The sequence below is a fragment of the Crassostrea angulata genome, chromosome 3 (genome assembly GCF_025612915.1).
Source record: "Crassostrea angulata isolate pt1a10 chromosome 3, ASM2561291v2, whole genome shotgun sequence".
NCBI lineage: Eukaryota > Metazoa > Mollusca > Bivalvia > Ostreida > Ostreidae > Magallana > Magallana angulata.
The window spans coordinates 5,963,992-5,977,576 of NC_069113.1; the positions used below are offsets into that span (position 1 = coordinate 5,963,992).

The 13,585-nt window shown below is 37.0% G+C and overlaps 1 protein-coding gene across 2 annotated transcripts; it reads left to right on the plus strand.

Moving 5' to 3' along the window:
- The first annotated feature begins 1,600 nt into the window (after nucleotides 1-1,600).
- On the plus strand, nucleotides 1,601-10,070 carry LOC128177216 (mesenchyme-specific cell surface glycoprotein-like). 2 transcript variants are annotated; one of them, XM_052843844.1, is made up of 11 exons: nucleotides 1,601-1,714; nucleotides 4,546-4,749; nucleotides 4,844-5,086; nucleotides 5,166-5,358; nucleotides 7,756-7,900; nucleotides 8,017-8,131; nucleotides 8,294-8,473; nucleotides 8,556-8,624; nucleotides 8,863-9,101; nucleotides 9,265-9,473; nucleotides 9,864-10,070. In XM_052843844.1, exons 2-11 carry the CDS (start codon nucleotides 4,554-4,556, stop codon nucleotides 9,973-9,975), a joined length of 1,701 nt encoding a protein of 566 aa, XP_052699804.1. In that variant the 5' UTR covers nucleotides 1,601-1,714; nucleotides 4,546-4,553; the 3' UTR covers nucleotides 9,976-10,070. The 2 variants fall into 2 exon arrangements, with proteins under 2 accessions (XP_052699804.1, XP_052699805.1); XM_052843845.1 differs by lacking the exon at nucleotides 1,601-1,714 and adding an exon at nucleotides 1,771-1,789.
- The last annotated feature ends 3,515 nt before the right edge of the window (nucleotides 10,071-13,585 follow it).

Consider the following 13,585-nt stretch of genomic DNA (forward strand, 5'->3'; position numbering starts at 1 on the left):
AGGGGATGTGCGCCCATCTTGTACATTGATAATAATGATAATGTAAACATTTCTTGAACTCTCTTGTTTCTGTCCAAAACTGTTTTCAAAATTGAAAAAGCAATATTGTTTTGTATGCAAATTACGCATACAAGAACAAAACAAAGCCTTTTTAAGACAATCTGTGTTGAATATGACAGACATCTCTATATCAGTTCCAAAAAAATTATACCAGTATAAATGAAACTTAATTCTTTTTAGAATTAGGGTAGGGGTTTTTAAAATTTGATTTTCTTAAATAAAAAATATGCATATATTTTTCAAGGAAAATATAGCTTCAATGCACCCCCATAGACACAGACAAAAAGATCTCGTGTGAATCGATTGGTTTTGAGACCCATATAAAGAATAGGGTACTCTCTTTTGAGTTACAACCTCAATTAAATGAGCAAGCTTTGACCTTTTTCTTAACAAATGATTGTAGACTGGACACTAATGAACTCCTTTCCCATTTTTCAGTTTTTAAATTTTGACATTAAGTCTGAAGCTGCGCAGTTCTAATTAAGTGATTAAAAGAGGCATTGTTTTGCTCTTGTATGCGTAATTTTAAAACAACATGAATGGTCTCATATTTATTGCTTTTTCATCTTTTGACAACAGTTTTAGTAATTTTTGGACAGAAACAAGTCAATGTTTTTACATCCCCCTTAAGGGGAATGTGCGGCCATCTTGTACATTTGAGGATAAGAATATAAACATTTCTTGAACTGGCTTGTTTCTGCCCGAAACTGGCCAAAAATGTTGGCAAAAGATATAAAAGCAATAAATATGAAGTCCTACATGTCAATTTGTTTGAAAAGTATGCAGACAAGAACAGGACAATGCTTTTTTAATGACTCAGAACTGTGCAGCTACGGACTTATTTTGAAGATTTAAAAATCTGAAAAAAAATATGAAGGAGGTTCATTGTTGTCCTCTCTACAACCATTGGCTGAGAAAAAGTTTGAATTTTCGAGCAGTTCGACAGCTGTGCTGAGTCATTAAAAAGGCATTGCCATGTTCTTGTATGCATACTTTTCAAACAAAATGGCATGTAGTACTTCATATTAACCGCATTTTTTATCTTTTGACAACAGTTCAGTCATTTTTTAACAGAAATAAGCCAGTTCAAGAAATGTCTAAATTTTTATGATGGCCGCACATACCTCTTAAAAGGAAATAAGTTTTCAAAACTCAAATTATTATCTTTGAAAAGTTTCAAAATATCTAAATTGAAAAAAAAATATTTTTTTCTTTCCGTTATTTGTTATATGAGCTTTAAAGAAATAATTATACTTATGTATAATATTGTTTTTTTTTCACCTTATTTCAAGAAAATCCGATCTAAATCAGAAAAGGTTTCGTTGGTCACCTCCAGTGCTTTGGCTATTTAAATGGACACAACTTGTCCACGACATATAAACACCTCTGGTCGCAATAACGTACTAAATAACAAGACAGATGACGCGCGCGTGAATAGTTTTTCAATTTCTTCAGCTGTATTCTTCGTTGTATAAAAGTTCATGCTCTTTTGTTACACAAGTCTTACGAAACTGACCGCCATTGTGGACCTTTCTGACACGGTTACCTCCCCTGAAAGTACACAGCTGTACAGCTGACCCCCTGACCCCGGCGCTTAAATACTCACGTCTTGAACCAAGTCGAGCATACAATAAATAGTGGACAAACAGCTAAGGTGAGCTGACCTTTGTCTTTATTTTGTATTTAGATTTATTTACTTTTATTTGATTTTTTTCCAACACAAAGAACAGTAAGTACTACCAATGCTGTCTGACTTTATGCATATTTTTATGTATTTCATGTGACTGGTTTTTTAGGCATTTATATTTAATTTGTAATAGATGCTCGAATTGAAATGGAAATCGAATTGCATATAGGTTAAATTACTGATATGAGGTTTAGCTTGCGATGTAATACATACATTACATATGCATTATCTAGCTGAGATTCGTCTTGGATTCCATAAGGGAGCTATCTAGTGATAATGTCGGCCAGTTTAATCGTGATTGCGTGGTGGCCGTGGGAATAGCCATATGTGACAATGCCTCCCAAGATCTAAAACGAAGCATGGACTAGCAGCGCACTAAATGTTAGACTACACAGAATGGTCATTCTGGCTTCTGTTCAAATCAAACAAACAATTCATCAATCACATAAAAACAATAAATTAAAGTAAACCATCGATAAATTAAGATAATAAACAAAAACCACAACCCAATTTGAAGTCGTACGCGTATTTAACAAGTTTGAAAAAAATGCAGCTAGATGCTCTAGAAAGGGTAACATACCACTGTTACCACTCATATCGAAGTCAATGGTTATACTTTGACGCAACAGCAGTTTTTTTTTTTTACATTCAGATAAAAACTGGGATTTGTTAAGATCTTTGTTAGATATATGAGATATGTTTAAAAATGAATAAAAGATAAAAGAGCCAATCTTAGAAACCAATGATGAGTTTTCATCTTATGTCATTCCAATGGATGAAAATGCAATAACAGCTTCCAAAAAAACCCATTGATACAGCACACCCGCACTTGTTGTAATCATTCATTTTCATAACTTTATTAATATATGTGATTTTTAACACGTTGTGTTCGTTATACATCTGATTTGAATTAGTTTCCTCAGAAACTATATATTCATACTCTATTATTCAAAACGAGCAAGATGATATTATATAAATAGTGCCTGTTTAGGAAGGTGAGAGTTGAAACTGACACCCCGAGAAAACTATTGTCAACTGACGCGAAGCGGAGGTTGACAATGGTTTTCGAGGGGTGTCAATTTCAACTCTTACCCTCCTAAACAGTCACTATTTATTTTATTATACTGAATGTCTTAATTTTAAAGAAAACTTTACTACTTTTATATATGAGTGACGTGAATTCTTTGGCGAACCGTACGCGCATAGTTTACGCGCATGTAACAAATTCGTTGTGTTACCCGTTGCTAAGTGTGTTGCTAACGCTGAGGGTAATAGAACGGATTATCAACTGCGTCTAAACCAATCAGATTTCAGTATTTAACATGAAAGTATAATAAACATGTATGGTACATGTATTTAATTTTCTCAGATATCTTTAAGAAGACTGGATTGTCAACAAATTACCCAATGAACATCTTATCTTTGTTGACATTTTGAATATGATTTTTTCGTCTATAAGCTATACTTAAATATTTAAACTTGATTTTTTTTATCGTAATACAGCACTGTTCTTCTCGAGGAGGTTAATTTATTTTAAAAATTGCTTCGGCCATTAAGATGAGTAGGCCTATTTTTGTAATAATTCATATTATGCTTTGTTTTGAGTATTTTGAATGCCAGTTTTCATTTAACTTTTTGTTTTATTTGTATTTACAGTATATTATTTTTAAAAAAAATTACAGCCTTTTGAAATAGGTCAATATATGGTTTTATAGACCTGATGAAAGTATATCAACCTCGGACTTCGTCCTCGGTCAATATACTCTCATTAGGTCTATAAAACCATGTATTGACCTCATCAAAAGGCTATGAATGTATAGTATTCCATGTCGAATCAGTCGTATTTTACAGTGTTGCCAACAAACAAGACATTTTTTGACTTATTGAAACAACGTTATCAATATTCCAGTCAATGCATATTATGTGTAATGTTTTGGTCATTTATATAGGTCAATAACACCCTATTGTATTTACGTTCAGAAAATTAAGAGTTAATTCGGGATATTATTATTGTGGATAAAAGTTCATCTTAATCAAAATACTTTCACTGGTCTAGAATTGTCAAATTTTATAATATTCGACCTAAAAATATCTTTTTTACAAATGTTTGGAAAGGTAAAAATTATAAAAGCACCAGAGGGATTCGAACTCATGACTTACAGATTCGTAGTTAACGCTTTATCTCATCGCGCCAAGCTGTAAGGTAAAAATCTTCTCCAATGGGAATTTGAGTCTGACATCATCATGATAATTTCGTGCAGTCCGTGTTTTTAAAAGGGGCGTCTAGATTTTAGTCCTGTCAGTTCCTTGTCATTTGCAGCCGCTGAAGGGTTTGATCAATCAATAAAAGGGGTATGTAGATTTCAGTCCTGTTTGTTTCTATAGCCAGGATAGAGCAATGAATTAACGATAAGTTTCGGTAAGTAATAGAGGGAATCATACTCGGGTGATGTAAATATATAAAGATGTTAGAAAATACCGAAACCTTACGGTGAAATATAATTATGTTATATTTTTCTTTACTAAATAATAACTAATAGCTAAAATGATCATATCTTATTAAAATTTTAAAATCTGATAGTTAATTTGTTGACCATTCGGCCTCCTTAATAAGCATCGCATGTTCTTTCGTCAAGTGTTTTATTAGAAGTTCGAATGTTGCAACTCTTCGTAGCGAAATAAGGAAGTATTCTCTAGAAGTGATGTAACTGGATCATGTTTTATGTACAATTCTTAACTTTTTAAACATAATTATAGTATGTTAAAGGTTATGTTAAAATTTTTACATCTTTTTTTAGAATCCACAATGAGGTCACTCTTCGTTCTTTTTGCGATCCTCCTGGCCCACTCTGAGGCCAGACTACAGCTCTCTAGACAGTCCTACATGAAATTACCCTACCAGTTTACCAACGGGGACCCCACTAACCCGCGATACGGTCTCTTCCAGAATGCCGCCCACAAAGCAGCCTTCCACACCGTAGATAAAATTCTTTACGTCGCTTGTAAGTTGTTTTCAATTGCAAATGTTCTGCAACGCTACCGGGTTTTATGTTAAATTTCTTTTTTGCAATGGATGTATCTTTCTTTTAAATATAGCTGCGCGATCAACAGAGAAATACCTCCACATTATTGACATGAACAATCCCGCCAGTCCCTCCATCTTGATGACGCACGTGTTCGATAACGCCGTTGACGGAATGATCACCTCCGTCAAGGCGTGCACAGACACCATCGCCGTAACCTTGACCGCTGCTGACCCAGTATCTGAAGGTCATATCGAGCTCTTCACACCGTACAACAGGGCTGACCGGGTATTTACCAGAGTCGGAAGAATAGCTGGTAAGCCTAAACATTCCGCATGATATGAAAATCTATGTATGTGCTACAGAACGTATTTGAAGTTATCACTGTTTTTCAGTGGGAGTTCACCCAAAGGATATGGCTGCTACTAGCGACTGTACGAGATTGGTTGTTGCTAATGAGGGTCCAGTTGCTATCAACCCGGTGTCAGGTACCCTCAGTGATCCCGAGGGCTCAGTCACGATCATAGTTAGGAACGATCAGGGCTTCCCAGTAGAAATCAACATGGGCTTCCAACAGCTTAACGACAGGTTCGTGGATGCTTCAAATTGGCTTTGATATGTAGACTTGCCTAAGTCTATGTTTTAATGATTTTGTAGTTCTTGCAAATTTTACCTGTTTCAGAAATGTTAATTCCTGCTCTTTACCATCATATAAATTTTGCCTGTTTGAGAGGGTAACAGTTGAAATTGACACCCATTGTCAACCGACGCGAAGCGGAGGTTGATAATGGTTTTCGAGGGGTGTCAATTTCAACTGTTATCCACCAAAACAGGCACTATTTATTTTATTATACTGAATGTCTTAATTTAAGTGATTTTTTTACTACTTTTATATAGAAATGAAGTGAATTCCACGGCAAACCGTACGCGCATAATTTACGCGCATGTAACAATTCGTTTTATTATACATGTACTTTCACAATCTCTCACCAGAGGGCGTATTACGCTGCGCTTCAACACCTCTGTTAATGTCTAAATGCCAAGAATCTTGGCAAAACCCATTCTCAATCATGATATTATAAATTATAGTTTTATATGTATTCAATCTACATTTCGATGTTAAAGCCTCGCTAAAATATTGAAATAAAAAGAATTTATTGGTAAATCACGGTAACAAACAAAGAACTATTTCTCGGAGTAATACTCCATTACCAATGATTTCTTGGCACTACTTTTTAGACTTTAACAGAGGTATAAGTGGAGCGAAGCAGGAACGATAACTCTGGGTAGAGATTGGTACTTTCATGTTAAATACTGAAATCTGATTGGTAAAGACGCAGTTGATAATCCGTTCTATTACCCTCAGCGTTAGCAACACCCTTGGCAACGGGTAACACAACGAATTGTTACATGCGTGTACGGTTCGCCATAACATTCACGTCATTTCTTTATAAAAACAGAAAGTTTCCTTTGTACTTTTAAAGACATTCAGAATAATAAAACAAATAGTGCCTGAAATTAACACCCCGAGAAAACCATTGTCGGTTGACAATGGTTTCCTCGGGGTGTCAATTTCAACTGTTACCCTCCCAAACAGGCACTATTTATATAGTGTTACCCGTTGCTAAGTGTGTTGCTAACGCTGAGGGTAATAGAACGAATTATCAACTGCTTCTAAACCAATTAGATTTCAGTATTTAACATGAAAGTATAATAATCCTAAATGTTATCAGGTAGCTAAACACAGTTTCGTAAAAAATACATGGTGTTTTTCTCTGGGGAAAAGCATGATGGGTAGGGATTTTCCTGCTATTTTTATGCGGTATACATGAAAATTAATTTTTTAAATTCTCAGTTGCATAATATAGTGGATTATCTTTCGAATACAAGAAAGTATGTAGAACAATTTTAAAAATGAATTTTGTGAGACTCTAATATAAAGGGAGGTAACTCCAAAAACATCCGGATTTTACACATGCAGAATTTCATGAATTTTAGCGGGTAACATAGCTCTTTAAAAAGCTGGCGAATGTACCCTGAAAATACTTGAAAAGATGCCTAAGGACTTGTTTCTTGTACAGAAATTAAAATGGCTGATTTGGTTGCATTCTGCTTTTAGGGGGAGCCTAAAATGCATGGGTGTACTGCATTTAGAGGCATCCTTTTGTCTATTTTCCGCATGTTTTGAGTGCTTGATAAATTCTAGCAATAAGGTACATGTGCATTATTTTTAAATATTTAAAACATTTACGATTTTATCTTTCTATTGATATACAGATATATATGTAACATGTTTTTACCACTGGCGTCGGAAGCAAATTGAAAGTGGGGGGCTAGGATAATCCTCAGAAATATTAAGAAATAAGTATTTCCTAAAATCATGGAAATCCTAATCCGGGGGGGGGGGGGGGGGGGGGGGTTATACCTATACTTCAACAACAATAATTTAACCTGCGAGAAAAAGTGGGGGGGGGGGGGGGGGGCTGAACCCTCTATCGTGCTGTGTTTCTAATGGTTAGGTGAAACTTTGCAAACAAAGTGGGGGGGGGGGGGGGGCTAAGCCCCCCCTAGCCCCCCGGTTCCGACGCCAATGTTTACAATTTATTTTTATAGGGGTCAGTTTTGCTTGCCCCTCATCCGAAAACTTTGTTTTGCACCCTCAAATTAGAGTGCACTAAAATTATCATCCTCACAATGTCAGTGGTCCTGAGTCCACTCATGGCCGTGGGGCCCTGACATTGTGAGGATGTAAAATTATTTAACAAAGCTTGTCAACTAGATAACATGAAGTACAATGTTGTTCGCCACTGAAATTAATCTTTTTTTCGGCATTAAACTGTACTTTTTACACCTGCTTGTATCTAAACATTAAGTAGATGAAGTAAAAGTTTTTTAAAAGGCAGTCAATGTAAATAAAACAATTTTTGTAAATATATAGCTAAAGTTAAGATATTAAATTTTTTTTCTTAACATTTCGCCTTACAGAGTTGTTGATTACATAACTAATGGTGTTCGATATGTTTTCCGTGGAGACCACGGCGTTGGAATAGTCAACACATTTTCACAGGATCTCGAGCCCGAGTCAGTGACCATCAGTAACGATGATAGATTCGCTTTCGTCTCATGTCAGGTACAAGCATTTCACTTGCCCTCCTTTCTTCACAATCACAAGTGTTTAACAAGTGATAAGCCCTATAATATATTCTAACATCGAATTATTTTTTTAAAAAAAATCTTTTATAACAGGAAAACAACGCTGTTTTGAAAATTGACCTGTTCAATCAAAGGATAATCGAGCTTTACGCTCTGGGAGCCAAGAACTGGACAAGTTATAACCTTGATGCTAGCGACCAGAACGACGGTACGGCGTGCTGCATTACTTCTGTTACTCTTCCTCAGTTTAACTTTAGTCAGAAAAGGAAATTACATTTTATAACAAAACACATGTCATATATTTAAAGTTAACCACAGTTTTCATACTTTTGATTAGACTAGTTCTACTTTTTATGAATATTACCTGTAGCTGCCAATCTGCGTTTCCACACTGTCTACTCGTTCTACCAGCCAGGCAAACTTGCTTATGGGGTCGTTGATGGTAAAGGATACCTTGTTTCCGCCGATACCGGGAAAACAAAGACCCTGACAACGGCACAACATGGCTATGCTTTCTCTGACAACACCAGAGCGAGAGTTGCGTATAATGGTATGCATTTGGAAATCATGGGCATTGCTATTAACATTTTTTTGTATGCGCGCTGCTTCATTCCTCTGTATACATATTGTAGATGGTGAACTTGATATTACTACAATGGACCCCACTCTTCTGTCTCAAATACAAGATAACCAACAGCTGGGTAAGTAGGAAGATTGCCTTAACCTTTTCATGTAGAATAGCGTATTTCTTAATAGTGGAAATCTCTCTTACGATATCGCTACGCTTTGTGCGTTGGGTTCAATAATAGATAAAAGGATATTAACGAAAAAAAAACTAAAATAAAAATATTTATCAATTTAACTTCAACAAAAAATGTCATGATTACATCACCAAAAGAGTCCGCTTCTTTAAATACTCACAGTACCTTGATTTTCTAGGAAGAGTACACATGAGCCGAGTAGATGGTTATAACATTTTCAACAGAATCGGTGACGTTTTCCTCTTTGGTGGGCGTGGCATTTCTCTGTGGGATTCCACCACAATGGCTCACGTGTTTGACAGTGGGGATGATTTAGAGAGAAGAGCCTCTCAATTCTATCCAAACACTTTCAATGGAGATTGTTCAAACGGCAACCAATCTCCAACACAGCAAGTTGACGAGAGGTCCGATGATATGGTACGATCTGGCTTTGTTGAATTCTAAACCAATATGAGTATTTTCAGTTAAGTTATAATTTGTTTAAAAGAATACATTTAAAAAAGTGAGACCCAAACATATACGTGTGGTAATACATGTATCAGAATCTGGCATACTTTTCTTTCATCATCTTAACATGCAGGGTCCTGAGCCTCAGGCTTTGGCTACGGGCACTGTGGGCACCACGCCCGTTCTGATTGTGGGCTCCAGAAACGGCCTCATTTACGTCTTTAACATGAGGGGGGTCAGCGCCAACTTTGAAAGCGTCCACCGTGAGGGCTCTACGAACGATATCTGGAACAACCTGTACGCTAACGACGCCGCCGGCGACCAGATGATCTCCGACATAGGGTAAAAGGATTATCATATAACAGCATGTTGTTGGAGCTATTCCTATAGATACAAGCTACAATATTGATGAATAATAACCTATTAAAAATCAATAACTTGTTATGTCAAGCTAAAAAACATTAATAACTGGTTACATGGTAAAATATTCATAACTGGTTACGACTTAAAACATTCATAACTGGCTACGACTTAAAACATTCATAATTGGCTACGACTTAATTATTCATAACTGGTTACAAATTTAAACATTCATAACTGTTACGACTTTAAACATTCACAACGGGTTACGAGCTAAAATATTCATAACTTGTAACAAGCTGTAGGTACTTTTTATGAGACCAAATATCGGGGTTTTTGGTATCACTTGATGTCTACCTTTCACTATTCTAGTTTTGTCGGGGCGGGAGACAGCCCATCTGGTACCCCATTCGTCTACGTCATCGGACAAGCCACGGGATCTCTCTCCGTTTATAATGTTGTTGATGTACCTGACATATTCTAAATATTTTTTTTACTAAAACATTGTTTTATTTTATGTCTTGTGTTTTGTTATTTGTTACACTAACTTAATAAAAATAAAAATTACTAATATTCAAAGCTGTAGTTTTTTGTGGAGTTGCCACTTTTAAAAAAGATACTTCTTTATGTAAAGAATTTTGTCCATTATAAATCAATGTTAATAATGGAATAACCCGACATCCCTTTCCAGTGGACTCTCCCATGTGTATATAAGTGAGAGAAGCTGAGAGTCGGGGTCATTCCTGTTTGAGCAGTGGAAGGAGAAGGTAACAGAAACACTAAATTAAACTTCTGGACCCACACAATTAGATCAGTGGCCCGAATAGAGCCGAAGCTGTTCTATTGTGTGGTATTGTATATTAGAGTTGTTTGTAAAACACATTACTGACAGTTTGTCAGGGAAGATAGCAAGTGCCAGGGTTAGGGGCCCGAATAGAGCCGACCTGTCCTTGGAACTTGTCTATCTAATAGTTAAGCAGAAGTTAGGTTTTCCTCCTTCATTGCCAATCATTTGTTATTCTTGATTCACTTTTGATTTACCCAAAGTAGGGACATTTGATATTAAATATAAATCTAATTAGTGATTGAGAAAAATTGTATGCCTTTTAATTTTGCATTGACAAGCAAAGAAGCGACTGGACTCATTTACACATTACATTATTTGGTGGCAGCGGTGGTCGTTTCTTTGTTTGATTTCTTTTTGGCTATACTATTTGCATTTATTAAGTTGATTTTTATTTTGGCTTGCCAAATTTATATTGTTTGGCATGGCATCTAACGTAAATGATTTGATTGATGATGAGATATCCTTTCTAGAGGATGAGATACATAGGATAGAGTTTGAGTTGACAAGAGATAGGCATTCAACACCAGTAGTTGAACGGCATGTTAGTCGTGGGCAATTGGCAGACCATATGCCTCGCCAAAATGTAAGTCGTGGTCAATTGGCAGACCATATGCCTCGCCAAAGTGCGATAACCGGACTTAATGAATACCAAACGGCAATCCAAAGTGAAAGGGCTAACCGTTTGGCAGACCATGGGGGTTTGGCTAGTCATTTGGCAGGCCAGAGAAATATGGCAAACCAAGATGAACACAGATACGAAATGACACGCCAACATCAACATGAGCATACACCAAACATACACAGTCATAGACACGTGGCACGCAATAATGAAAACATGATTACTGACGATATGCAAAGAGACAGGACACAAAATGTTGAATTGCCTCATAAAACCGACCAAAAACGAAATTTTATCAAGCCTGCGACGTTTGATGGTGGTACGAACTGGAGTGATTTCAAGTCATACTTTGAGGTATGTGCAGAGTTGAATTGCTGGTCAATGATTGAAAAAGGAATGTATTTGGCAGTATCTCTTAGGGGAAATGCACAAGGTGTTGGGAAACCTGCCATCAAACGACCAGCGTACTTACGATGCACTGTGTACAGCACTACAGCAAAGGTTTGCACCTACAAACCAGACGGAATTATATAGGGCTCAACTGCGGGAGAGAAAACAGAAGGCTGTAGAGTCTCTTCCAGAGTTAGGGCAGGATGTTCGTAGGCTGACAAGTTTGGCATACCCAACCGCAACAGTTGATCTCAAGGAAATACTGGCTAAAGAGCAGTTCATAGATGCCTTGAGAGATCCTGACATGAGGTTGAGGATAAAACAAGCGCGGCCAGTAGATTTGAATGATGCTGTGCGCCATGCGGTTGAGTTACAAGCTTTTCAGAGTGCTGACAAAAAGATGCAGGAAAGTCAGGGATATGTCAGAGCAGCAGAAAAAGACATCAGTGAAGTCAAAGAAAGTAATACTGAAAAGGTGTTAAAAGATATAACAGATGCCTTATCCTTATTAAAGAAAGATGTTAAATCACTAAAATAGAGAGGCAGGATGGGCATTTTTCCTCACAGCCAAGGTTAGACAAGAGAGAACAAAACGCAACGCAAAACAGAACGTTTAAATGCTATTTTTGTGGCAGACCAGGCCATATGAAGAACAAATGCAGAGATTTTCTGGCGTCACAAGCTGGTCAAAAGCGAAGATAAAAGCATGGTAGGCAACCAAGCGAAATGTCATGTACAGACAGCAAAGAACAACCCCAAGGAAATCTAACACAACTTAATTGTGGAGCATCAGAGGCCATAAACAAAGCTGGTGAGTCAGGTATCTTCATTGAGGTAGGACTGTATGACAAACAGTTAAGGTTTTTGGTAGACACAGGAGCAACGGTCACCATTGTGTCAAAATGCATGATTGCTGATGTTTTGTCTGACAAGCCACTCAGTAAGCTAAGTACAGATATTTTGATAGCAGATGGTACGCCATTAAAAGTTTATGGGACACAAGAGGTACAGTTTTCTATACAGGGAATGCTGTTTGACCATACTATAGTAGTCGCTGATTTGAATGTTGATGGAATCTAGGGATTAGATTTCCTAAGGCTTAACAAGTGTGCAGTGGACCTGGAAAAGTGTACACTGAAGTTTGGTCAAGTAGAAAAAGCAGTTGCATGTCAATACAGAGGCAAAATTGGTTGCTTCAGAGTAAGTCTTTGTGAAAATCTAGGGATACCACCAAAGAGTGAAGTGATGACATACTGCAATGTAAATAACGTAGAATCTAATACCCCCATACTTGGCATAGTGGAACCATGCAAACAGTTTTGTGACTCTGATAGAGCATTGGTGGCGAGAACTCTTGTGACCAGGAGCACAGAAAACAAAGTACCTGTGCGTCTTATGAATCTTCACAATGAAGTAACACATTTAAGGAAAGATACATTCATTGCCGAGTTGAACCCAGTGTTTGAGGTAATGGCTTTATCTGAAAAAGGTAGTGATGATCTTACCATGCTGGAACTGCCTATTCATTTACAAGATCTCTTTGAACGGTCAACTGTGAACATGGAAGCAGAAAATAAGGAGATTGTTCGTCAGTTGCTTATGCGCTATCACGCATCTTTCGCCAAGTCTGATCGAGATTTAGGGCGGACGGACATAATTAAACATAAAATTAACACAGGAGACAGTCTTCCTATCAAGCAAGCCCCAAGAAGAATACCTGTTCATATGCAAAAAGAAGTTGATGGACATATCGACGATTTGTTGGAACGAAATATCATTGAACCATCTAGTAGTCCGTGGGCATCAAATATAGTTTTGGTTAAAAAGAAGGACGGTACCACCAGATTTTGTGTAGACTACAGAAAGCTGAACAATGTTACAAAACACGATGCCTATCCTTTGCCAAGGATAGACGATTCTCTTGATCAGCTTAGGGGTGCTACATGGTTTTCCACTCTAGATCTGTGTTCAGGATATTGGCAGGTTGCTGTTGACACTCAAGACAAACAGAAAACAGCATTCACAACTAGACGAGGCTTGTTTGAATTTTCTGTAATGCCATTCGGCCTGTGCAATGCTCCGGCAACCTTTGAACGGTTGATGGAAACAGTTCTGCGTGGACTGCAATTTGAAATGTGTCTTATCTATCTAGATGACATAATAGTCTTTGGAAAGAACTTTGGGGATATGGTAAAGAATTTGTCCCTAGTTTTTAATCGGTTAGAATGTGCAGGATTG